The 27,206-nt window shown below is 36.7% G+C and overlaps 3 protein-coding genes and 1 pseudogene across 4 annotated transcripts; all 4 read right to left on the reverse strand.

Annotated features, from left to right (window-relative positions):
- Positions 1–205: 205 nt before the first annotated feature.
- Positions 206–1,307, reverse strand: LOC106432207 (annotated as a pseudogene).
- A 2,608-nt stretch (positions 1,308–3,915) lies between these two features.
- Positions 3,916–7,181, reverse strand: LOC106428599 (GATA transcription factor 26). The gene is made up of 8 exons (XM_013869373.3): positions 6,678–7,181; positions 5,815–6,162; positions 5,337–5,742; positions 5,185–5,257; positions 5,003–5,106; positions 4,710–4,902; positions 4,519–4,627; positions 3,916–4,428 (listed from the first exon to the last, which is right to left on the reverse strand). Exons 1-8 carry the CDS (start codon positions 6,715–6,717, stop codon positions 4,229–4,231), a joined length of 1,473 nt encoding a protein of 490 aa, XP_013724827.2. The 5' UTR covers positions 6,718–7,181; the 3' UTR covers positions 3,916–4,228.
- Positions 7,182–13,308: 6,127 nt separating this feature from the next.
- Positions 13,309–17,309, reverse strand: LOC106428688 (TORTIFOLIA1-like protein 2). Its single transcript, XM_048745442.1, has 8 exons — positions 17,099–17,309; positions 16,092–16,823; positions 15,816–16,010; positions 15,629–15,731; positions 14,875–15,515; positions 14,082–14,738; positions 13,822–13,987; positions 13,309–13,618 (listed from the first exon to the last, which is right to left on the reverse strand). Exons 2-8 carry the CDS (start codon positions 16,752–16,754, stop codon positions 13,605–13,607), a joined length of 2,439 nt encoding a protein of 812 aa, XP_048601399.1. The 5' UTR covers positions 16,755–16,823; positions 17,099–17,309; the 3' UTR covers positions 13,309–13,604.
- A 293-nt stretch (positions 17,310–17,602) lies between these two features.
- LOC106428773 lies at positions 17,603–26,983 on the reverse strand. 2 transcript variants are annotated; one of them, XM_048745441.1, is made up of 36 exons: positions 26,732–26,983; positions 26,571–26,649; positions 26,371–26,477; positions 25,785–26,260; positions 25,498–25,696; positions 25,106–25,408; positions 24,911–25,016; positions 24,674–24,811; positions 24,477–24,558; positions 24,014–24,297; positions 23,767–23,880; positions 23,446–23,690; positions 23,240–23,355; positions 23,107–23,194; positions 22,860–23,015; positions 22,597–22,737; positions 22,264–22,503; positions 22,005–22,129; positions 21,714–21,831; positions 21,451–21,612; positions 21,219–21,366; positions 21,043–21,143; positions 20,803–20,964; positions 20,656–20,703; positions 20,438–20,545; positions 20,244–20,318; positions 20,080–20,130; positions 19,824–19,970; positions 19,596–19,726; positions 19,363–19,450; positions 19,219–19,278; positions 18,898–19,141; positions 18,653–18,804; positions 18,463–18,533; positions 18,082–18,238; positions 17,603–17,980 (listed from the first exon to the last, which is right to left on the reverse strand). In XM_048745441.1, exons 1-36 carry the CDS (start codon positions 26,885–26,887, stop codon positions 17,816–17,818), a joined length of 5,343 nt encoding a protein of 1,780 aa, XP_048601398.1. In that variant the 5' UTR covers positions 26,888–26,983; the 3' UTR covers positions 17,603–17,815. The 2 variants fall into 2 exon arrangements, with proteins under 2 accessions (XP_048601398.1, XP_048601397.1); XM_048745440.1 differs by having other exon boundaries at positions 23,107–23,355.
- Positions 26,984–27,206: the final 223 nt, after the last annotated feature.

The raw sequence follows: 27,206 nt of genomic DNA on the forward strand, positions 1-27,206 counted from the left end.
CATTCGTTGATGATATGTGATAAAATATTACTGTACGTACCAAAATAAGAAAATTGAAACATGTAGCAGTTGAAGTGATGAAATCTAAGACAAAAAAAACAAACATATGAATAACACGAATATACTAACGATCAGAGGACAAACGCAACATATTAGTTAGGTTTAAAACCAAAATAATCCTCAAAGGAAACAAAAACGAGTCTAATTAATGGTTGGTATCCGGGAAGAACCATCGAGCATCAGAGAAGCCTACTGAGGAGACAACCCATTGTGGCAAACGCTCTGTGGTTTGGGTGCCGAGATCATAGACAAATATATGTTCCGGATCCTTGCTCTGATGATCCATATTGATGCCACTGAAATAGATAGAGTTTCTCTTAATCCCAGGTATATCTTTGGCTACAACAGTGAAACCCATGTCCAAGATTAGAGCCTCATCACCTAAATCATTCACTCTTTCCCGTGTCTTAGTCAGAGGATCGTACGCGTAGATGCAAAACTGCCATCTGGAATCCTGCACCATACACACTACAAGGAGAACTTGTCCAGATACTGAAGTTTCAATCATTATATCGAAGTTAAAACCCAAATTTCAATCAATAGTACCACCATCGACAAGGGCACCTCTCCCGACATCAAAAGGTAAAATATACCCATTTTGGCGTGGGATATCATCAGAGAAATCCCAAACAAAGACTTTCCAAGAATAGTATGGAGCAATGTAGACCTTGTGATCGTTGCAGTTATAGATAATGTGTTCAGCCACTCGAGCAGCGGGACAAAGGCTGGTAGTTCTCCTCCACCAGCCATCACCTTTCCTAGTGTAAACCATACGGTCATGCAAGATCCAAACGACTAGGTAATTTTTGGTTATGTTGTCTACCCAGAGACGAAGCTAGCCGCGGGGGTCTGATCAAGTCTTTAGATAAGGAAGAGTACTGTGGTAGATCAAATCTCTCTAAGGTCAATGGATTGATTATGTAGAGATTCTGAAAGTGGTCTAACATCAAGAGCCAGCTACCGTAACTCGCAATACAACAACTCCGTGTAAACTCAGCACCGAGATCTCGTGTCTTGTAAAGGTTGTCTTTATCCTCTCGAACGAATAAAACACAGCTATTGTTGCTATTGGTTTGGTTCTGTTGAGGGAAGAGTATAAGCCAAGGAATCTGATTTCGCTTGGGGACGCAGCTTCTCGAAGCAGAGTTCCATGACCTACAAACTGATTTAGCTCGCTTGAGATTTGTGAAACTCAATCTTTGGAAAACACTTCGTAGCATGTCCGGACAAAGATTTTGATATCCAAAGATTTATATACTTGAAATATATCAGCTATTTTCAGATTTAATATCCAAAGATTTTGAATTTGTCCAAAATGTATAAGATATTTTGAATTTGTCTAAAATATTTGAAAATATATATACATAGTCAAAATAAATGTATAAAATATCTAAACAGTACTTAAAACACCAAAATCTATATGTTTTTATATTAAATTTAGATACTTTGACATACATTACTCAAATTTATATGTTATATATTATTTATATTTCTAGATTTTGAGAAATTTAAAGCATGAATGAATTTTAAAACTTTAAAAATAATTTAAATTGGTTATCCAAACCCGCAAAGATCCAAACCGAACCAAAATTTATAAATAACCCAATGGGGATGAAATCTTTAACTTCGAAAACCCGAAAAGACCGAACCGAAACCGAATGAATACCCAAATACTATTAGAATTAAGAATTTATAATGTAAAAAAAAAATTGCGTAAAATAGTGGGAATATTTTTTATTAAAAAAATTATATAACTATCAAAATGTATAATCACATAGTTTTCCTTTCTTAATATCCTAAGATTTAAAAAAAAAAATATAAATAAAAGGTTACAAAACCTTTTTTTATTGTGTTTCACATATCTGAATTGGCCGAACACATAGGGCACAATTTATCCAATCCGTTAGCTAGGTTTCTCCACTCGGATTACAAACTCACGCTACTAAGCTCGACAAAAAAGTTCACAAAATTTGAATTTATAATAAAGGAAACATCTTTTTTATTGAATCATATGTGTCAATTATATTAAACTATTGTATTTTCAATAGTAAAAATATTGCCTTTTACATAATATTCATAACAATATGGTTTTAGAAAACGAAAATAAAAACGAAAAATACTTATAAATATTGTCTTATATATGAAATTCCTTTTTGATAACAATTTAGTTATAAAAGGAATGTATTCATAAAAAGAAAAGAAAAGATAAAATATTAATAATGGCATTTATATAATAAATTTAATTCATTAAGGGTATCAATGTAATAAACCATCGTGAGAGTTAACGTGAGCCCGCCACGTAGGAAAGTGATTTCTCAAATAATATTATAGAGATTTAGGGCATTTTTGGGTTTTTGAGTATTTTTGAATATATTTAGATATTTACTTTTAACTATCTTTCACATAGTTCGGATGATTTCAAGTATTTTGAGTATGTTGGATATTTTTAGAATATAAGATTTAAAGATAACTAATATATTTAAGTATATAATTTTTATTTAGTTATATTCGGATACCTGAAATATTTTGGTATTGTTCGGGTTCAGATCCAGTTCTTTATATACCAAAATTTTGGATTCATTTGGATATTCTACCAATTTTGGTTCGAGTTTGCTATGATTTTTTTGCTTGGTTTCGATTCACTTCTTTGGGGTCAAATATTTTTCCAACCCTAAAAGTTTTAAGAAATTTTTTGTTTATAATTTTTATCAATTTTTATCGGTTTTATATAAAAAGAAATATAATCCGTGTTTTAACGCGGATCAAAAATCTAGTTAATATTTAAAATCAGCATAGGTATCTGCCTAAACAACGTAATATCCGTTTAAATGCTAATATATGTCTAAACTATATAAATCCGCATAAACCATTGTATAACATGAAAATAGTAAAAAAATAGCATTTTGGAGCACTGGTAAATAGTTTAAGAATCCTGGTATAACTTTTACAATTTGATTCAATACTGGCAGGATCTATACTTTGCTAATGTGAACTACATTTTACTTAACATTGTAGGCTTTGTAGCAATTGCACGAGCTGTAATCAAAATATTTATCAAACCTTTATAGACCTTATGGGTAAGGGTGTTTTTTTGTGTGGCTAGACTTATATCATCTTATACAAATTTATAGTATTAATAAGACTAAATACTTTTATAAACTTTTATAGCATTTATTATCTGATCAAATTATATAATGTTTTAAAATATTTATCAAATTAATGACTATTAATTGATAAAGGGTAATGATTAATGAGTATACTGTGGAAGTTTTTTTGTCTATTGGTTTGACCAGACCTGGATTTTGAATCTTACCAATTTATTAATAATTAAGTTGATGAATAGAAAAAGACTTGCATTTGATTTCCAATATGGTCTAGTAAAACGGCTATAGATATCAAACTTTATAAAAGGGTTGTGCAACTGGAACCGTTAGACTTGACATGAATCTTTTAAGCAACAGAGTGGCTCTTAGAGCTTAGATCCATTATCATTTGATTCATGTGTCCCTCTTTTATAGGGCAGTGGATACATTTTAAAGGAAGCATGAATGAAGATTAAGTATTATTTTATTTTGGATAATCTAAGGTATTTATGCAGTATTAATCCCACTAATCTTAATACAGTACTCACTTACATTTATTCCATTTACTACATTTTAAAGGAAGCATGAATGAAGATTAAGTATTATTTTATTTTGGATAAATCTAAAGTATTTATGCATTAATCCCACTAATCTAATACAGTACTCATTTACTCCATTTTGTGCAGTTGGGGAAGTTTACATGATATTACAGTATAATCTCATCATCCTGTTCAACAAAAAAGGACAAACTGAAATTCCAAGGAAAAATATGGAAGTTTCAAGTTTAAAAAGTTCATTGAAAGAGAGGAGGCAATATGTATATACATATGTATAGATAAGACCCACCTTATAGTATGTATATAAGACCCAACTTATAGTATGTATATAAGACCCACCTTATAAAACTTAACCACCAAAAGAAAAGCCCAAGACAAAAGAAGAAGAAGTTATTTTATGTTTCTAAAGCAGAGACTCGGAGAGCCTAAGAGTCTATCACCAATCCCTCAATCAAACAAAGAGAGATCCAGCTTAAGAATCCTTCTTTCACCACTGAGAAGCACCATGAAGTGTAAATCTTTGTCCCCTCATAGTTGGTGAAGCAGCTCTGCTTGAGGAAACGACCCATTTGACGGCAAGTCCAAAAGAAGGAGATCTTGATCAGAACTGCAATTACCTTGAGCAAACACAGAAGCCAAGCTTCTTTGGCTAAAGCATGAGCCGTTTCCTTCATGGCTTGCTTTCATCTTTGTTACACTTTTGGGGCTCCTCATAAGCCCTCTTGACTCTGTAAGCCAAAAACAAGAGAGAATCAACAAAACACACAAATATTGATCGCAGAATCAACCAAACAGATGGAAACGTCCATAAGACTGACCTGACTTTAACTGAGTTTGGTTTTCACAGCGTCTCTTAATGCTTACAATATTTTTATGTACATTTGGGTTTGAGCTTCTTGAAGTTGTAGCAGACCCTTTGTCTCCTTCCTGCAACAAAAGCAATCATGAACCTTTGGCCAAAAATTATTATTGTTATGTCAGTGTTACAATGAGATTAAAGCAGCCGCACCTTGAGAAGGTTATAGCTTTCCACCAAACGAGATTTGCTAAAATCAGACAATGCAAGCTTCTTAAAAGACCGCATCTCTTCAAGTATTGCTTCAGAGCTAGTAGAAGGCATCTCAAAGACACCATCAGCAATAAGTTTCTGAAACAAAGAGAAGTTCTCTTTGAACTGAGCACTTTCAAACATCATTCTGAGGCTGCAAAATAAAAAAAAAAAATGAAAAGATTAGAAACTTCCTTTGGTCTTAGTTTCATTGTTTTATTAAAAAAAAAAAAAAAAAGCAATGCAGTTTGAACCTATCAGGAAGGTTAACAGAGTCAATCTGAGGAAGCAATCTCATCAGTTTCTTCTGTTCTTCCTCTGTAAACTGTTCTATGAACTCATCAAAGTTGAAAACATCCTGCAAATAAAGTATATTTTTTTATTATGCCATTGTCACAAAGTATTCAACATATTGAACATAGTGCTTGAAACTTACTTTCAAATCTATGCTACAAAGTGGTGAACCATGGCTCCCCAGGACATGCACTCTTCCATTTTGAGACTTGGTCCTAACCAACAATTAAAAATAAAATTTGATTTAATATCTTTATTGAGCTAATTTGCAGAGTCTCTTGAATATACATTTACCTCTTGAGTTGATCTTCCTTTACTGATTGTCCAACAGACACTGAACCTCTCTCTGCTCCAATCTCAGCACGCTTCACGGAATGTGAGGAGTATGCATCACTGATGGATGACTTGTTCTCAACCGAAGAGAGGGAGCTGGCTTCTTCAGAAACCTCTCCCCGAGCAAACGAGTGAGGATTCCTCATCAGAACACTCCCATGTCCAATCTCAACAGAGACCATTGACAACATCTCATTCTCAAACAGAAGATCTTCTTCCTCTGATGAAACTGACGATTGCTGCTCTTGTAGAATATTGTAAAGGTCCTGTGTGAGCTTTTCAACTGAAGATGTCTTTGGACGGAGGCCCACACATGTCCTCCTCTTGCAAGGAACCGTTGTGTCCCATCCGTTAGATTGAGATGGACCTGCAAAAAAAAATAAAAACCAAAGTTCACATAGACACTAAGGAGCTGTTTCACAAAAATTGTTGCTCAAACCTGTTAACTCGCTCCCATCTGCACAGCTCTCAGAGTTGGATATAGCAGAACCAGAACTCGATCTATTACTAGCATCCTCCTCCACCACAGCCTTTTTGAAACCATAGTTGAGTTCCAAGACCGGTTCTTGGATTGCTTTCCTCTTGAGCGTCTTAGTCTCTTTGTACTTGTTATTCACAGAGATGCTCTTCATTCTTTGGTACCTCTGATCATCCTTGTTCTCTTCACCATCAGCACGAGAGTGAAGTGGAGTGTAGTTCACAAGTGATCCCTTTGTTCTCCAACGAGATCCACACGCATTGCACAACACTGGCTTCTCAGGTGGGCCATTTCTCCACAGAGGTGTGCCTGTTTCAATTGCAAGAACACAATGTCAGCAAAATTCTCAAACTGAAGCTTTCTGAATTATGACTTAGACAGCAAATTCAAACTCCAAACTCATATGCAGGAAGAGACAATGATCTGATATTTACCAAACATTTTAAAGTCTTAAACTTTAAGCAAAGCAAAGCTGAGAATCATAACAAACTAACTCAGATCCCCAAATCAACTGAGAAAGTATGTCTAAATCCATTGACCAAGACCCAAGTGTTGCTCTTAAGATCATTGATCAACAAACAAACCAAATACATATTGTTAAAAAGCAGCATAGTTTCAAGAATACTCATTTTATATGTTCTTGAGTACATGAAAGTCTTTGCTGAATCTCTTCAATAATTGTTAAAACTGAAGCATGTAATCAAATCATTTTCCCCCAGAAAGAAAAAAAATGGCATCTCATCCAGAAACAAAACAAAAAAGGTGAATATCTTTCATACAAAAAAATTCATAATCAAATCGAAATTGGAGAAACAAGAACTCACTTGTAACGCCACAGTGGTAGCAAGGTCCTTGCTTCCCCATAATCTCTCTCTCTATTGTTTTTTTTATTTCAGAAATGAAAAGTATAGTTTCAGAGAAAAGTTGCAACTTTTATAGACTAAGCAATGAGATTTATGGAAATAAATTTAAACTTTATAGATTTTGTTTAATATTGAGCTATTAATGGAATATACCAAACTGCATAGGAACAAATTAAACCCAAGAAGGAAAAATGAAAACCCAGAATTTTTCCTATGAGAAAATTCCAGAAAAGAATCTGAAAACTCCAAAACAGTTGCTGATAATTAAAAATAAAATCAAGGCTGAGAATTTTTTTAATTTAAAGAGATAATTTTGTTTTTTCTTTCTTTTCTCCGTTTTGTTTTTGGTTCCTTGAGCTATCAGTGTAATTACAATCCAATAAAAAGGAGAAGAAGACTCTTGAGAGGAGAAGAATCTAATAAATGGGTGCGAAAAACTGGCTTTTTCAATCTTTTATCTGTATTGTTATGAAATAATTTTTGCAATTTCATTTTTATATAAAAAGTATATAATTAGTTGAGTAAAAATAAGCGAATGTGATGGCTTTAAAGTAAAATGATTTTGGAGGAATAATTTTTTGCAATTTCAATATTTTATTTGTATTGCTTATGCCTTGTTGACTTTAGACTTTTAGTTCTTGTTTGTTTTTCTTTTGGTATTGCCAATGTATATAATAAATATTATAATGACAATTATATATTAATGGCTCTGATAAAAGATAAAATGAGGAATAAATATAAAATGGTTCCAGTAAAATGTTCGTAAGCTAGATATTCGAATACTTAAGCCAGGAATATGTAAACAGGTATTTAGCTCTCTCCTCAAAAATGGCTGCTAAATGGTCAACATGAGTGTATGCAAATCTTTTATGTTGTCGACAGTATGTGAAATTATACGGGAATATACCATATATAGCCAAATTAGTAAATGTAATGTGTTGTAAAAAAGATTTAGTAAATATCATTTCTATTCTCGCTGCATACAAAAATTTATATAGTAAGAATTTCATTGTTGGCTTTTCATATATTTTACATATGCACATCTAGAGGTGAAAAAAATATCTATAAATTTTGATTCGATCCAAAAGAATCCAGATATCTATAATTTTACGAAATAAATATTAAAATTTAATATCCGTTAAGACGATCAAATAACAAATACTATATTTTAAAAAATGAAGATCCAATCCGATCCATTATATTCATGTTTATATACATGTATAGAAAAATATATAATATATATAACTTATATCTCTATATAAGATTTATAATATTTTTGTTTACTAAATTAATTATTTTTTTATTATTTTTTTCAAAAGCATGTAGTTTTAACAACATTGTGATGAAGTATTGTTATTTAATATCAGTTTTTTTTTTTAAAGGTAATAACAGATTGTAGTTTTCTTTAACTTAAGAGTTAAGTTCGTAACAATTTTTTTGTCAACGACGACCAGATGAAGAGATTAGTTTTCTTTTGCTCATTCTTATGACCTTATTCATGTATGATGACACAATACTGGTAAACATAAATATATATTTTTCATAATAGAAGAAGAAGAAGAAAGAAATGGAAATGTAAAGTCACCGTCCACCATGACGATCATGGACGCAACTCCTCTCTCCACCGTCTGATTTAGGATAAATAAATTTTAAAAGATTGGTCCCACTTTTTGTATTTCTTTTGATGATTGTGAATGTCATTAGGGAACTAATTCTGGACGAACAACCATACATTATTACAGTGTTTTCTTTTGGATTCAACTATGGTACATGGTATGACTTTGTATTGTGAAATCTCAGATTCTTTGTTTTCTTTTCCGTTAATTTGAAAAACAATAAGTGTGATACGAAAGCATAATATTTGAAAAGAAGATAGTATCATGTATGAGTTTTTATTTCGAATTACATAATGTGATGTTGATGCCTATTTTGATTGAACGCTGTAAATTTTAGCAAAACCACATAAGATACGAAAAAAACAAAAGTTAAGTTTATACATAAATAAATTAGTTTTAGTTTAGCAAAGACCAAAAACAGGGATAACTAAAAAATAATGAGATTTTACAAATTTTATGATTAGAAGAAAAAATAGAATCGTGGTGTTTACTGCAAATGCAAAATTAATAATGAGAATGGTGAATTTACAGAACAAGTTAAAAATTAGTTACAAAGCCAATCACGTCTCTATATTCCATTTTTATAACGATGGTAATGAAATAATGTGCAGACACAAAAGATGGACAGAAGCTTCGTGCCTAAAAGCCAGTCGTGCTTCCAATTTCATTAAGTTATTTGTTTTCACACACGCTCATAAAACAAATGCCAATTTAATAGATTTATTATCAAAATTTAATACTTTTTCTTAATATTTGTAAAGACACCAAAACATAAATCTCTTAAATAACTATGGGATAGGATTGATAAGAAAAAGAGTAAGTACTAGGTAGCAGCATCTTGTGAACTTGCATTATTATTCTAGCACTCTTTCTGGTAATCTCTGGTAACATCTCTATTCTCTAGAGAGTCAAATGCGTACAGATTCACATCTCAACACTATAAATACGTATTTAATTACTAATTTTTAGTCAAATTATAAAACGTAGATTAAAATTTTCCAAAATAAATCGTCTACACATGTTAGACATAAACATAACTACCGGAGCAATGCAAAAAGTCATTTACAATTTGAAGCTCTGACGTCGTATTTACGGTAGTATAGAAACTAGTCAAAGAGTTATGTTATCACACCAGTTCATGCCTCTGACGAATCCGAAACTAATGTGCACCAATATACCAGAGCATATGTAGGTGAACAACAAGAGATGAGGTAGACCTACAAATTTCAGCAACGTTAACATAGAATCAAGAACAATGAGCAGAGCATAATCGACTCATGAACACCAGTTAGAAACCACCGAGAAACCAAGAACACTAGAGAATTTCCAGAACGGAAATCAAATCAAGAACAGCGAGCTCAATCGGCTCATATACAGATCAAAGCCACCACCTCCTTCGCTATTAGCTCCGCCTGACACCATATTCTCTATCTCTTGACCATCCACCTGTTGAGCAATTTGCTGGACTGTGTTCATGATCTGTGGGTTCTGGGTAAACTGCTGCAACATATTCCTCAGCATATTTGGTGAATCAACACCAGCTTGTCGAGATACCCCTCCTAGCAATCCATCCAAAACAGGGCTCTCCATCGCCTGAGACATTGCACTTGAGACATCTACCCCATCATCTGAACCTCGCCCACGTGAACTACCAGAAAAGAGAGATTGCAAAAGCTGTTGTTGACTACTGGTCCCACTGCCCTGTTGCACACCTTCAACCGAAGCAGAAGTCCCACCATCTTCATTCTTACCTAATGTCTTAAGCTGCTTGCTTCGTTTCTTTTAACCACATCTTCACCTGTTCTACTCATCACCTCTGCATAATGCTTTGTTACGCTTTCAGAACTTTTACGGATCTGGCTCAGTGTTCGTCTTCCCTTCTAATACTTTAAAACCATATTACCTATATTTACGTATAATTCTAAAACCTGATTACATATCCATAATCGAAATAATTTTCATTAGAACATAAATATATAATAATTTTCACAATTGTAATGCTTCCCTTGTTACATTTAAAAACCGTACGTAAACAATCAAAAACCAAAAAACTTCGTCGATCTTGTTTTTTTTTTTTACCCAAAAAGGTTGGTTGATTTGAAGATAGTTCGATCGAATTTAGAACTAAATAAGCTGAAGAACTTTTGGATAACGGTCAATTGGCATGCCATTAATGCTTACAACGAAATAACTAAAATATGTGTCTTCAGTAAGTATCGTTTTATCATTTCCCCTTTTTTTTAGACAACACACACCGACTGATACTTTTATTGATCAAATTCAAAAGAAATCATTACAACGAATTAGAGAAGGAAGAACAATGAAGCAAAAGATTACGAACTTGCCGATTAAACACTCAAGCCCATAATCCATTATTGCATGAGAACGTTACGTTTGTTATTTTAAACAATCCAAGAAAATTACAAACAGAAAAGCAATCACCAATTAAAGGAAACAAAAGGTAATGTAATAAGTTTTAAGCATTTGTAAACTATATGATTTGTTGATTTTCTTATGCATGCCTTTAGATATGTCGTAAGTGTTCAACTTACACGCATTTTAAATCTTGTGGAACTTTTTTGCCACAAAAATTTAAGAGAAACGTGAGAGTTGTGGGAAAATTAGGGACGTTGGGAGGATTAGGGACGAAGCCACGAACGCTTTCCTTGACAGCCGTACAGAGACAGGCTACAGCATTAGAATCAGACAAGCCATCATGAATAAGCGAGCAGCATGGCCTTACGACTTGGTTTCCCCAGTTTAGCTCATACAGTTTAATGATCCCATCAACGCAAGGTTTTAGCTGCGAGGCATCTCTAGGACAAGTGCCTTGAGCAGAAGTGTAAGAGAAGAAGATGAGGTTAAGGAAAAGGAAGATTGCAAGAGAGGTTCTTGGAGCCATTTGTTTAATTATGTATCAGAAAAATTCTACAACAAAAGCTCAGGAAGTCGTAGTGTGTTTATATTCTTTGAGATGGCTGGAGATAAGTTCTGGGTGTTTAGGGGGTATTTATAGAATTTTCATTAGGAGAGAAATGAAAAGGTTTCTGTTGATCTTCTACAAGAGATTAATTTTCCAATTTTCAATTAGTCCATCCATACGGCATGGATATATAACAACTGCAAAGTGAAGCCATCAATTTGTCCTCGTGTGAGATTATGCTTCGACTTAATAATACTTTAGAATAATGGTGATATGAGTCTGCTCCATGACAATGGAACTTGTTGAATGATGTTATTTAAAACTATTATAATTAGTCCATCCATACGGCACGTATATAAAAATAATTGCTAAATGAAGCCATCAACGAGATAATGCTTTAAGGGCTGTTCGTTTGGTTGCCGCAGGTACCGGCGGCAGCGGCAGCGTCAACATTCTGCGTCAACTCTTGTTCGTTTCGTTGACGCAGGAAGCTGCGTCTGACGCCGCGTCCGAACGCCGCGTCCTGCGGCTGACGCCGATAAAACCTGCGGTCGCGATATAATATGCGGCAGCGTCAGCGGCAGCGTCAGCGTCTGCGAAACGAACAACAACTGTCCTCATTGACGCTGCCGCCGCCGCTGACGCCGAAACCTGCGGCAACCAAACGAACAAGGCTTTAAACTAATGGTGATATAAGTTTACCCATAAGGCCATGACAATGAAACTAATGGTGATATAAGTTTACCCATAAGGCCATGACAATGAAACTCGTTGAATGATAATATATGTTGACAACCTAGCATGAAAGAACAAAGAACAACCATTCCATCTAAACATGTTTATAACGACAACTGTGATGTACTATGCTATTGATCGCCAAATCAGGAATAAAGTTCAGAGCTTCAGAGAAATCAACCCCTCTCTCTCGACCACGATGATGCAGCGATGGTTCTCCACGGGATGAGATGTAAATCTCCCACAGTCTCTCTTCCTCCATTTACTCTCGCCTTAGGACTTCTCCACCAACCAACTACCACCTACCGATTATCCTTTGGGCATATTACACTTGGGCTTAAACTTTGATCTTTCCTTACTGTCGGGCCAGTTCTAATGAGATTCTTTCTCTAGAGTTTTATTATCTTATGTGTAACTTGGGTCTTGCCCACAGAACACTACCTTCTAGGCCTGTATGTTTTTTTGTTTTAGTTTAATCAGAATGAAAGCCAGTTTACCAAAAAAAAAAAAAAAAACATGTTTATAGTTAAGTGTAATAGCTTGAGGGTGCAACACAGAACAGTGGCCGAGCTAGACTTCCAATTTATAGGGGTCATAATTAAAATTTTATAGATAAAATAGACATATCTGAGTTTTGAACTCAAAACAAGGGGTCAAAAGAGAAGTTTTAACCAGTTTGGCACAGCTAAAACACTGAAAAAAGCTTACATATTTTATATATACAATATTTTACTATTTGCATTTTAATTTATTTTATGTATATTTTTTTAAATACAACCATATATTTTATATAATTTTCAATAAATCATTGTAAAATTTTATATTACTTTGGAGCCTTTTTTTTTATCTGATTTCACTATTCAAACATATGTTTTATACCACTAGATCCGTTTGATCTACATTTGTACCGGTAAATCCATTTTATCTACTCTTGTTTTATTTGATCTGTTTTTCCCATCCGAAACCTAATTTTCAGCTAAAAAGGTTAAATTAGAAAATGTTGATTCAAAATTTTCAAAATTAACTAGTTTAAAACATGTTAAACAGAACTACTAGACGACTGCAAAGAGGAAACTATGCAAAAAGTCAATACACAATCTGAAGTATTTACGATAGTACACATGAGTTATTATGTTATCGCACCTACTTCTCAATTCTCCCACATGCCAGACCATGCTTCGGAGGAATCTAAAACTTATAGTCCACCAATATTCTAGAGCATATGGAGGTAAGCTCCAAAAGGTAGACACAACAAAAGGAAAGCATCAGGTGAGATAGTGCTACAAAATTTCCGCAACGAACATAGAATCAAAAACAATGAACAGAACAAAATATCGCCTCACTAACACCAGTTTGGCATAAACCCAAGAAATGAAATACTCTTTACACTACACGAATCAAATCATCGCTTAGAAACCAACGAGCAGAACAACATCAATCAAATCAAGAACAGTGAGCTCAATCGGCTCATGAACGAACACCAGTTTTTAGCAGATACTAAAGAAATGAAATACACGTTCCAGCGTGGAAGTTTCTTAAAATTCTCTCTTCTCTCTCACTGTGTTTCTCTCAACTTTCTTGTCAGTGTCTTGTCTACTTCAGCACACCTAATGATCATGAGCACTTTCCTGCAAAAAAAATAAAATAAAATAAGACTTTAATTTGAAGTTACAGATTTATACTTTAATTTGAAGTTACTGCACACATGATGGGACACTTTTTGATCATACGAAGATTTTACAATGTAACAGTTTTTACAATGTAACAGTTCAGAGATCAATGTTGCATATTCTTAGACCAAGTGTTAGTGCAAGGAAAGATTTTAGCTTACCCCAAAGTTTGCGCAACTTCATTGCTAATTGAGTAACAGCTCTTCTCTCAGCAAGATTCGAAAAGCCCATGCACGAAGTCTCCTGAATTGCAGACAACACTTGAGCTCTCTTTCTTGCTGATGGAATCAGATAATTAGCTCCATTTGTAGTGCTCAAGTCAGCGACCTATTAGAAGAACAAAACAGTGAATTTTTAGTAACACTTTCCAGTACAAGTAGTAGTAGCAATTCAAGCATGGTTTCAAATCCAATAAACTTGCCTGATGCAGCCAAGGAAGTATTGAATTCATGAATCTTCTTTCAAGTAGATAGGAGAGAAGTATACTCAGAAGCTCATTCACGGTATTTGACGACAAATTGTCCAGCACGGGGCCGGTTCTGTCAAGAAGCTCAACAAGTGCTAGCTCATCACCACCAGAGAGCACTTCTAAATACTCTGCTTCAACCACATCTTCACATGAACCACCTGGTCCACTCATCACCTCTGCATAATGCTTTGTTACGCTTTCAGAACTTTTCCGGGTCTGGCTCAATGTTTGTCTTCCTTGTCCAACGTTATTCCAAATGTCTTCCCTTGTATGTTGTTGACCAGCCTCACCAAAAGCACTTCTTGGCGTCTTTTCTTTTCCCTGAGATACATTTAGTTTGCTTCTTCCATGTGTTTTGTTCTCTCTTGTCATTGAGTACTTGGAAGATGATAATGTTGATTGTCGATTGCGGATTTCCGTTGAGTTTCTCGAAGTGCAACTAGAGAGCCTCGGTGACACAGTACTACCTTGGTTTAGCTTCACAAAATTGGAGTTTGATATATCTGAATGCAAGGCAAAGTTTTGAGCGATCCCTTCCACTGCATATTCTAAGCTTAACACCTTGGATTGAAGAGCCGAAAAGTTGTTCATTATTCCTGTTGAAAAGACCTATAAAGGCACAAGGAGATCAACAAATTAGTTTGCACTCCATTGTGTCAAAAATCTAAATACAAAGCTGTTTTGAGAACTTGCATCTTCAAAATACAAAGATAAGACAATAGATTGTGAAAGAAAATCCACTGACCTGTAGCTGATCTATCAGTCGTGACTGTTTATTCTCGATATCTGAGAGCTGTTTACGTACAGAAGCCATTTCATTTGAAATCTGAGCACAGCAGTCATGACTAATTTCAGAGCTCGACACTGTTACAGTAGAGTCAGTGCTTGTACGATTCTTCACTTTGGTTGAGAATTGTTGCTCCTCAGAGTAAGTCTCTTCAGCTGCGAACTCCTTACTCCTTATGGCTGGATTCACCATACCACTCGCTAAGAAACTGTTTGACGAAACTGTAACAGACTTGATATCGTCGTTTTCATTCACAGCGTCAGTTACATAACAACCTGCCTTATCTTCAATTGGAATGTACTCATATGTCACTTCTGGCGTGTTTGCCGCTTCTGCAAATGTTTTGGTGATGCAACTGCCCTCTGATTCTTCATTGTGAAGATTAACCTTGGAGACAATTGGAGATTCCGGTACTGCGATTTCGATGCGCCAATTATCTTGTTTAGTCCTTTCATTGTAACGTGTAGGTGCGTTCCTGGCAGAAAACGGAACCTTCTTCCTTGCTAAATCTATTACATATTTGTTCGATGTAACATCCTTCGATTTAGAGTCACTGGTGCTGAATAGTTCACTATCCCCTTGAGCTCCACTATAACTTTCTGTGATTACGAAACAGATTAATCAAAAAGAGTATCTATGAATCTATGAGAAGCAAACAAATATTAAAAAGATGCAAAATGATTTGAAGAAAGAAACCATTTTCTTAACTCACCTCTTACGGAGGATACAGTTTCAGACGGCTCTTGACTATCAGAACCAGGGACACCTTTCCAATATTGCAAGGCAAGAACAATTGAGTCCCTCACCGGTTTCACCTAAACAGAAAAGCTCAAAGTTATAATATTTTACTTCAAACATTATCATCTGTAAGAAAGTGAAATTTAGACAAGATTTCATACTTTGTCAAAGCGACATGACTCTAGAGAGCTTATGCAAGAAGCCTTGAGGGGTCCAAGAAACTTTTCACCAGTAGCCGCTATTTCCATAAGCGCTACAGAGGCTGCCTTACGAGTAGTCCAATCTTTGTTTTTAAGCGCATCTTGAAAGCTACTCATTGCTGAGATAAGCACACTCTTTGTCGTTGCCCCACCAGCCTGGATTAGAATCAGTTCCCCAAACTATCGTTACACAATCACATCCAAAGCAAACATGAGATTAGCAGAAACAAAACTCACCAGGATGATGCTTCGGTTAAGCTCAATAACCGCTGGTTTTGCAATGAAATGCGAGCTATTAAGCAGCTTCACAGTTTTGGTAAGCATACGTTGTATAATCGCAACTGGAGCCTCAGGACTACTATCAACAACTCTCGCCAAGCACAAGGCTGCACCTGACTGCACATACTTATTCTGATCACCAATAGCTTCAAAAAGCGGTTTCACCAAGGAAACAAAAACACCATAGCTCTCGTCCTCATAACAGCTCATCTTCGAAGCCAAAACACCCATCGTTTCAATACACGCGTCTCTCACAACGGAATCCTGATCCTTGAGCCTCTTAACAACACTAGAGACCATCTTAGCGAGATACGGCGCAACGAGGCCGTGATGAAACCTAGCCAAAGTAGCCATTAACCTGATACACTCCTTGCGAACCGCGCTCTTCTGCTCGGAATCAGTGTCCAGTATACACGAGAGGAAGCAAGAGATCTTGTCAGGCGCGAGATGCTCGACTGTGTTCTCGAGCTCGTCGACTCCTCTCTGGTGCGTATCTCTATCCGCGAGCTTGTTCAAGGCGGTGACGACTTTCTTCTTCAGCTCGAAGATAACCTGCTGTGGATTCGCCGCCTTCATGTTTCCTCCTCCTCTCCCTTTCGCCTGCATGTTAGTCGTCTTCATATCGCCTTCTCTAGTTTTTCACATTAGGTTTTGAGATCTCTCCAAGATTTGCTAGTTGAATCTCAACACCTGCGAATATAAAGCAACGAAGATCTCGCATCATCAATATATGAAAGATTAGGGCGAATCGTATCAATTTCGTGAGACAATAACGCGGAGCAGATCACGATTTTCCTTAAAATTGATTCAGCCTAGTGTTAAATTTGGAAAGTGCTACAGTTAACAGCTAGTCGAGCTTAAACATTCCTAAACGAAGAAGATTCAATCAATCTAGGATTCGCTACATTCTCAGGGAAGTACGAAAGCAGAATCGAGAGAGGAAGAGAGTAATAGCGGAAGCATACACTGAAAGCTATCACGAAGATGGTGGTGGTGGTGGTGGCGAGGGAAAGGAGGGAGAAGCCATGGAGATGGAAATGTGATTCAGTTTTTCTGTTAGGTTTCCGAGAAAATGACGGAGAGAAATCTCTCAGGTAGTGGGAGAGAGTTGATATGTCCTTCACGGAGCCCAGAGTATATTTGGCAGAGAGGGAGTGAGGCGCGTGTGATTCAGTTGCCATTGATCAGCGTGTATTTAAATTTAAATTAAGTTTTTTGAATCTCGCGCTTGCTGGGTTTTTCGAATTTTGTTTTGTGGGGTCCACTTGATTTGGAAATTTAAATGTTTGAAACGCGAAAAGGGTTGACTGTAATAACTTTCGAACTGGGCCTTTGCGGGCCGGGTAATGTTGCCAATTTACTATCACCATCGCATTTATATCCTTAATATTGTTCAATGTCACTGTTACAACGATGACTTCCATATGCTGCGGTCTACAGATATTCAACATATATTTAACAGTGATGGATTTACAGAACTCAAAGATCATAATTAATTACGGATAACATGTGTCACTGTCAGTCTATCACAGACAAAACTGTAGATGAGTAGTAGTGTTACCAAAATTTTAAAATACTGATTAAAATGCCATAAAAATCTCTATTTCATGTGAAAAAAACGTTGGTCATAACGTTTAATGCTGTAAGTGTTTAGGCAAAATGATGGGGAGGGAAGATCAAAACTATTGAATGCGTTGTTGGCGAGTGTATTCCCAGAGAGCAATGGCGCCGCTGACGTGGACGTTGAGGGACCTAACAACTCCTAGTTGTGGTATCTCCACACAAGCGTCCAGTACATGGATTATATCCACAGGTATGCCTTCCTTTTCCCGACCCAGCACCAAAACCTTTCGAAACAACAACAGAGACAACAGTGATCATCAACAAGATCCTTTTTTACTTCCATGGGGAAATTGAGAGAGAAGTAAAAGAAAACTTTCGAACTTACAGTCTTCTTTGGGAACTGATATTTGTCCAGAGAAACACTGTTAGCTGTCTGCTCCAGTCCCAAGATTGAGAAGCCTTCTCTTTTCTTTTTCTCCAAGAACAATTTTAAACTGTTCACTGGGACTTCAACGATTGGAACCCATTTCTCAGCAGTCACGCTACAGAAAAGAGAAAGCGAAAAAACACTTGTAAGTACCCTGTCTATGGTTCAAACATTCTGTTAATTCAGCAGGAACGTTAGGTCCATGTTTTCAGGGTGCAGATTTTTCTTGGCTACTTCATATTTACTGATCCATTTATCTTGTATTCTAAAGCAGACCCAACAACAGCATGAACTTGTGCTGTCCTTATACAATGAGGACTTCAATATATATGACCTCACCTGATTAGTTGGAACTGTTTGTCGTGTATTATGCTTGCATCTCCAACGACAAGACCCGATGCTTTAAATATCTGGAAATTATGCAGAGGAGAGGCTTTGTTAATACTGAACTAAATACAAGAAGTACAAAACACCTAACTTTTATTCTCTTCCTTTAATAGTCTAAATGGAAAGAAAGAGGTCGTTATACCTCGCATGTCCGGGCTAATCCAGCAAGATTAGGAATACGATCAACCAATGAAGCCACAAGGATCAAACTCTGTCGGCCAGATTTCAACCTCTCCACCTCCATGCTTCTAGATCGTAACAGCTGACTCACAAGCTCGTCTTCTTTCTCCATTTCTGAAAATGTTACTACCCGTGTTAGTATCGTGCAGATAGGCTGTACTGTACATAATCTTGAGAAATAGACAGCTACGTAAAAAATTTGCATACCAAAGAGCCGCTTGTAAGTTTCCCCGTTTTGGAGCACAGAAGTTGTTGAAGTAGCATCTTGCTTCTCATGTTTAGACAGAGTGATCTTCTTCTGGAAGTCCAACGAAGATGGCTCAGAAAGACTTTCTTCATCTGATGTGGAAGTCATCAACCGACGGTTGGGCTCTTCTTCGATTTTGAAGCCTTCATTCTTAATGGTAACAATGTCTTTTGCCATGGAAGCACGAAGATCTTCCCTAACATCCTGCAAGACTTCAAGATAAGACAGAAACACAAATATACAAAATGAAAAGTAGGTCTCAATTATGTTTATTTGCTTACATTCAGAAAAGAAATCACGTTATCCATGAGGCATGTTGGAACACATTCAAACTCACTTTCCTGCATCACCACAAAATATCTTGATAATGTTATTACTTGGCTGTATGATATAATTTTAAATGTCTAAATGTATAAATTGGTCACCTCAACACGATTGACAAAAACACCAGCCGGAGTGGCAGATGTGGTGGGATCATAGGCATCAAGATATCCTTCCATTGATGATCGCAATCTACACCAGGAAAAACCAAAAAAAAATCACAGCTGAATTTGTGTAATAATAAACAAAAGCCCTTCTAGATGGCTTTGTCCACAAAACTAAGTTCGTTTTGTTGGCCAATATGAAAAATTATAATCAGACTGAGTAGAAAACAAACCTCGAACAATCAGGATTCTTGTCCAGGTAAGACTTCAAATTCTCAAAAGAGAGCTTCTCCAACGGTATTGTCTGAGAGGATGTGGACTCCAAGGGGGGAAACAGTCTAAAGAGTACCCGATGCACTAATAACTGCGCAACCCGAAAAGAAAATGGAACAAGATTGATATACAATTGAACGCCAACGTTTACCAAAAGAAGACAGAGATGACATCTATATAAGACCAACCTGAGTGAAACCTCGTAAGCTGTGATGATGAGAAGTTAATAACGGAATTATTGGTGGAAGAAGTTCTCTCAAATTTGTCTGTTGAGCCATCTTTTCGGCATGAAGGATGACATTGGCTGCAATGAAGACATAGGACGAGAGAGCTTGCTGCTTATTTACAAGACAACATCGATCAATATATTAAACAGAGAAACTTCTGCACTGTATTTTTATTTTAGTAGTAGAGCGTCTAATGTGTATCTTGCACATGATTTACCTGAGCTTTAGTGTCGTAATTTTGCAGTACAGGAACTAACTGCTCTTTAACCTGTGATACAACAACCAAGTGAGCAGCAATCCATAAATGACATCGCCCGTTTATACAGGAACCCATTTATAGTTTGATTACAAATTTTGCGAACGCATTGTAAAGTTAATTACCAATGGTGGAAATTTCAGGTAAATGTTTATGGCAAATGTTTCCAGGTATTGTCGAACAGCAGGCAGGTTATTTCTCTGCAAGCAAATCAAAGACATAAACAATCAAATCAGCTTCAATTTAAGTTGAAAATGACAAAATTTTATCATTGACGCTTGGATAGTCAACAAGGCAGGCTATATTTTCCTAAGCTTACATATAAGCAAATGTGCACACTGTCCATGACTTGGCCAACAATGTCATTGCTGACAAATCGCGACATAATGCATATCATCTGCCAAGCGCGTATTTTCCGTCTGTGGATCTGTTAAAGAGAAACCAGCAATTACAGTCAAATAGTAGTTTGTCACTTAAACCAAGTGTCCATCTAAGAATTTAACGAAGAAAAACAAAGGACAAGAATGCAACTCTTACAGCACTATACTTCTTGTAAAGCTCCTTTGCCAAGTCTTTATCATGCACCTGTACCCTCAAGAAATGGACCCATTTAGATAATAATCTCAGTACATCTCATTTATTAATCGAAGTGTCAGACAATAAGACTTGGCAAACAATAAGTACCGCCGCATCAAGAAGCTCCAATAGAAACAACTTTCCAGCCACAATAGCATCCTGGTAATCTTGATTTTGACAAGCTGGTTCGGCCATATTGGCCAAATCAGCCAGCTTCTGAAACAGACCAGCGACTGACACACGTGCATACAACTCCGTGTTGATAAAGACCTGAGGAGAAAAGCAGAAACATATCACTTTGCTGAGTCAAATTAATTGATACCATCATCTGCTAAAACTGACACTTACTTCTGTCAGTTCAGGGTCTGGGTTTTTTGCCAGTAATGATACTTCAGTTCTTGCATCATTATTGTCACATAACTCAGCTTCAAAATCCTCATCAAATGCAACTAAAAATCATTAAGTTAAAGGATAAGCAATTCAATATCAATGATGGCTTAATAGAAATAAAATATATTACAGACCAGAGCCATAGAGAGTCAGAAGCTTCAATTCTTTAATGTAGTACTTGATCGTCCTAGGGTACATGAGCCACAGTCCTGTAAGGTGCAAGGCCGCAAGTCGAATTGTGCGTGGACTTTTCTGACCTTCCTCAAGTACTTTTTCAACAAACTGTGAAACAAGACATTACCAATAAAAGACACATTTTCCCTTCTGTTCTTTCAAAACATTTAATTAATAAGGATAGATGCATACCCACTTCAGCGGTCCATCTCCATCTTCAGCTACGTGCATGTCTTTATTACTAAACAAAGAAGAATGCAACACCGAAGACAAAAGCGCAGCAATGGGTGCGACCCTTCTCTTCTTGCAGCTGATATGCAATATCCAACATGATTTGACCAGCTGCCACATCGTCTGCTTGCAAGGCAACACAAGAAATGAGATATAGATTAATTATTCGAAAAGGATATAGAAAAAAACACTCAATCAAATCTGTTTCAAACTCATTACAAAACCTGAGTATCTACACCCGAGAAACCATCAAGAGATGATTTCCCAGACGCAAGTATCCCCAAAGCAAGTCTGACAGATTTCAGCATAGGCAAAGCAGAACCCTCCCCAGCATTTTCAAGGCTGCCAAGTCGTAAAGGGACGTTAGAAGCCACAAGAATGAGAAGTATGGTACAGTTCACGTCGACTAGAGTCACTAGATAAATAAAAGTTTATCTGGTACTCATGCGTCTATGATATTTTTTATATCTGCTAGCAATTTCTAAGAGAATAAATTTGAATATATCACATCTCACCTCTCTACAATATCATAAAAGATGCTTTTGACTGTATCATCTGAGAAGAAAGACGTTCTATCCCCTGGAGTACGTCTGACATCAAGAACATTCATGACTGATAATAGAGACTCCACACAAAGCCACTGAATCAAGAAAATTAGGGTCAGAATATTTCTTTACCCCTCCAAAAGCAAATGGCCACTGATTAATAAGATCTTGTAACATGTATAATTCCACTGGTAAACAGCTATATCAATAGAATAAAAATGTGCATTACCTTCCAGCTAAGCAGAACAGCCCTTCTACTTCTTGCCAGAAGTCCTGCTGTGAGAAGATGGTTAATGTTGTGGAGGAAAGCCGGAACTGAAGCTTGTAACCAATATTCACCATTCACCATATCTAATAATGTATTATCATTTTCTAAAAGGTTGAAAGCTCTAGCTGAGCACAAGGACACAAATGCATTCAGTACAGCAGCTAGCGCTTCAAATGCTGCAAGATAGATCTCAGCTTCAGCCTGGTAAGAAACATTCGCCATGAATTAGTACATTGCGATCCCATACAGTTCATGCATCACATCAAACTTGAAAACTCAGGAGAATGGCATTACCTCAGAATTACAACTTTGAGATGATAGCGTATGCTGGACGAACTTCCAAAAGAAAGCCAATGCTAATTTGAGTTCAGTAACACCACTAGTGACTTGACCACAGTATGACGAGATCAACCCAATAATTTTCACCGATGTTACCTGCTCAGCATAAAGCACTGACATGAATCCCTTTTCAATGTTGTAGTTGTAGACCTATTACTACAGGGAACTGGCGTTAAAGAAATTTGTACGCAATTTTCCTTAAAAAAAAGAAATCATACAGCTTCTAGTACAGCTGTTGTAGTAGGAACAGATAGCCGGCGTTGACTTGGACCCCCTAGTTTTCCTATGATAGAACCAGACAGAACACCATTCTCCACAGTAGTGTGAGACCAGAATATTGAGCAAGATGAATCAGCAAATGAAACCAGCTGCTTCTGTATTGTCAAGCCAGGAAGAAGAAAAAATCATAGTAAGCCAAGTTAATGAGAAGATAATTATATCATCGTCTGTCAAGAAAATGTTTACCAGTATCGATAAGAGAACAGCAGCAAACTTTTCATTAATAACTGAAGCGCTGCCAACAATCTGCTTGCCATTTTCCTCAACAATGCCAATGCATGACTTGCTTTTCACCGAAGAACTCAGCTCAGAGACTCCATCTTGCATGTTCTGGAGCTCTAAGAGCATACTCAGAATAAAGATTAAGAACTTCGCAGGTGCTCGTTCTAAATGGTTCTTCTCTTGGAAAAAACTAACGCCGCTATTTTGCACAAACTGCAGAGTTTCAAGGGATTGTCAAATTAGCAACGCACTACACCTAAAAGAATCCACTGTGGTATATAAACTTCAGCTGATAAGTCAAACCGTTATGATATCGGCGAGATGTTCTTCATCGTTAACTGTGAGGAAAAATACTCTTGCCCATCGTTTTGTTTGGGATTCCCATGCTTCCAAGTCTTCATCATCAAAACCCTCAACATGATCACTGACAAATTCTTTCAGATACTCGTGAAGGCTCGCTACAAGACGAGTGCCATCAGTACATAAACTGTCGGAAGTGTTTCTGTTGCACCCCTGGAGCCATTCTAGCATCAATTTCCGCAATGAACCTGACATGGAAGAAAGCAAAGGATGTTAGATAATGAAGTTGCATTAATCTCCGTATGTAAAACGTCTCACGCTCACCATTATGGTCAGTAAACTCCCGAGGAATTGCTGAAACAAACTGCAATAGTGTTCCAAGAGGAACTTCACAAGGGTTCACCACTGAAACAGCAGTTTCCAACACTTTTTGGCAAACTAGAAAATGAAAAAAGAAAAACAATTCAAAGAATGAGTTTTAATGTGGTTAAATATATTGAGGGAGCCCCAAAAATTATAATTACTAATACATATGAACAAATCGGTCAAGCTAACTGATTACGGCACGGACCTCGAGTACGGTATTTGTGATTAAAATGTTGCCTGCTGCTCTCTGCAACAAACTTCAAGACATCCAGTATATGTGACATCTCATCTTGGCTTAAATGTTCACTAGAAGGTTCTAGAGGAGTCCCAGAGAATCCATTTTCAAGATGCTCCATCTCCTTGTTCCCGTATCCTCCAACCACATATGCTGTAGACACAATACACTGTACGAGAGCCATAAATCCAGCCCTACCAAAAGACTGTTTCTTTGCAAGAGATGCCAAGTTGATCAAAAATCCAATCCGATTCCTAGGAAGCCAATAAACAGTTAGGAAACTATAACAATAAAACTTTATGATTTGACAATTAAACAGTTAGGAAACAATAACAATAAAACTTTATGATTTGACAATTTTTCAGACCCTCGAGAACATATCTAGTTAGTACTTCACCAAAATAAGATGATATAACAAACTGTGACACCTTACCTTGGGTTGAGGCAACTTGTGTACGCGCACACATATTGAGCTCCACCTTCAATTGTTCTTGAGGTATAGATTCCTTTCAGCCCTGGGATAGTAGAATAAGCAAGAAATAATTCTAGTTAGTAGTTAGTACTTCACCAAAATGACAGTAAAACATTGCACCAGAAGAGTTTCAATACAGTTCTCCAAGAAGCACCTACCGAAGTCTTTGTGGTGTACAGAATCATTCAAAGCCTCTATGAAAGGCCCAAGAACGAAAGTTTGGGACATCGATTGTGTACATGTTTTGTATCTTCTCCACTCAATCCCCATAAAAGATTCCATGACCGTGCACCTGACTACAATTTCAGAATAGATGAATTAGCCACAGTATTGAAATTAAATGTAGATCTTGATCAGTCAAAATGTGTTGCCAACAAGGACGTACACAACAGTACCTAGAGGATTATCATGACGAAAGCCTCGATTCCAAAGAACCTCTAACCAATTAAATATTTCAGTTTCCTCATCATATCTGGAAGATGATTTGATTAATAAATCAATCTGCGAGGTAAATTAAAAGACAATGAGCAGAGGAGACAAAGCCTCAAGCGCAAAAAAAAAAAACAATTACCAACCAAGAAAAAGCTGACCTGGTTACTCCACACTGCTTCTACGAGATGAGTGCCGTACTCGTCAAGCATCTCATACAGGAGCACAAAAGCTTGCCACTGCTGCTGCTGACTAGTCAAAGCAGATTCAACAGAGCCATACAATTCTCCCACACCAAGTGACTTGGCTTCCTTCTCTGCCCACATCTCCTTTTTCGTCAAAGCACGATGAACTGAGTTCCCTTCTGGCTTCTTCTCAGAACTCGTCTTACTCACTTCGCTTATGGATAAAACTGATTTCAGTATATGCAATGACTGCTTCCTTACTAAGCTCTCATCAAAAACCTGAAAGGAGAAGTTTTTCAACGCTCATGGATGATCCATATAGTAGAAACTGAGAATATCTGTAAGAATAGCGGATACTCTTGCCATACCAAGCCTTTCTTGATTTCTTCCCAAAACTCTTGATCAGACCTAAAGTCAAAATCGACAGGGTCTTTTTCTGAGACATAACTTAGGGCTCCGTCAGAAGAAAGACACAAAGAGAGAACACTGTAAGCATCCCTTCTCTCTATTGATCCAACCGAGAACAGCTTCTTGCAGCATTCCCAAATCCTTTTCTTGAAGCCATTCCTGGAGTTTTAAACATCAGAACAAAATCCTTATGGATGAAACTAACCAACCCAAAGGCGAATAATTTTGTTTGGTTCCTTGACCTTACCTTGAAAGTATGTACACATTTCCTTGAAGTGAGATCTTCAGAGAAGACTGAGAAGAGAACCCCTTGAAAACAGCAGGGAGGAGGAACCTAACAGCGCACGAACGATGCTCTACACTTTGTGACAAAAGCCTCTCAGTAATATTACACAAATCCCAAAGCATACCAGCTGCAAAATCTTCCACCTTTGAATCCGCTTGGTGACTTTGAAAAGCAGCGTTCAGAATCAGGTTCAAAAGATGGCACGACAGTGGAATCGGAAATGACGCAGACAAATATCCAACGTAGTTTCCATCATTATCATTTATATCCAAAGAGCCACCAAGCAACAGCTCTCCCCATCTGATGAAATCTGATTCTTCGTGTTGAAGCATTCCCATCGAAACCCCAACTGATCTCAGTAGAAAAGGCACCAAACTCACTCTCAGTATATCCAATGCGCTAGTCTCGACCACAACATCAAAGAACAATTGTATAATCTAATACAAAACAAAAGAGAAAGAAAAAAAATAAGCTCAAGGAGATGTGACGTTGGGCTTAAATCAATAGACCAGCAGGAGGAGAAGGAGGAGGAGGAGGAAGATTCAACCTTATTAAGCATATCCAAGTCATAAGCACGAACCATCTTCATCAGTGGAATAAACACTCTCCACACAAACAACTGCAACGCATTATGATTATCCTCAGTACCAAAGCCTGACTCAACCACCACAAAAAAAAAACCCCTCAAATTAGTTTAATTCTTGAAACCTCTAACAAGATTCAATTTTTTTTTTCCGAAGAACTCACCAAAACTCTTTAGTAGATGACAAAGACCAGCCACCAATGAAGCAATGTGGTTGCAATCATCAGAATCGAACTTCTTCTCCTATTACAAAAAAAAAACATTGAAGCCTTTTCAATAAAACCCAATAATGGACACGGAACTGCATTGAAGAAAGATCGTTTACCTCCGCACGAAAAGGCAACTCTTTGATGAGTGATTCGAAGAGGGAGGAGGGAGATACGCCTGTGGAGCTTAGGACGCAGTCGAGAAAAGCAGGAACAGCTGTTGGAGGAACTTGTTTGAAGCTCAGCGACAGTGAAGTAATCACAGAGGAGCCCATTGCTCGAACTTCCGAAAACAATGGGCTGCAGCTAGCAGCCGGAGATAGATATCGGAAAACGTAAAACGAATTTGAAATTAGATTTTTTTTTCCGACGAATCCTTCTCTTAAACCCTAGTAGGTATCAGAGGGGAAAAGAAATTTCAAACAGGTCCCTATACTTCTTTTTCCTTACATATATTGCCTATTTGATTGGTGGTTTTTTTAATTTGGGATTAATTCGGCTGTTGTTAGGAGAGAACATATTGGATTGGAAGTGTTATTGGTTTATATATTTTGATTGATTTAAAAATCTATATAGTATTTATAAATCCAAGTA

This window comes from Brassica napus, chromosome C1 (assembly GCF_020379485.1).
Source record: "Brassica napus cultivar Da-Ae chromosome C1, Da-Ae, whole genome shotgun sequence".
NCBI classification, from domain to species: domain Eukaryota; kingdom Viridiplantae; phylum Streptophyta; class Magnoliopsida; order Brassicales; family Brassicaceae; genus Brassica; species Brassica napus.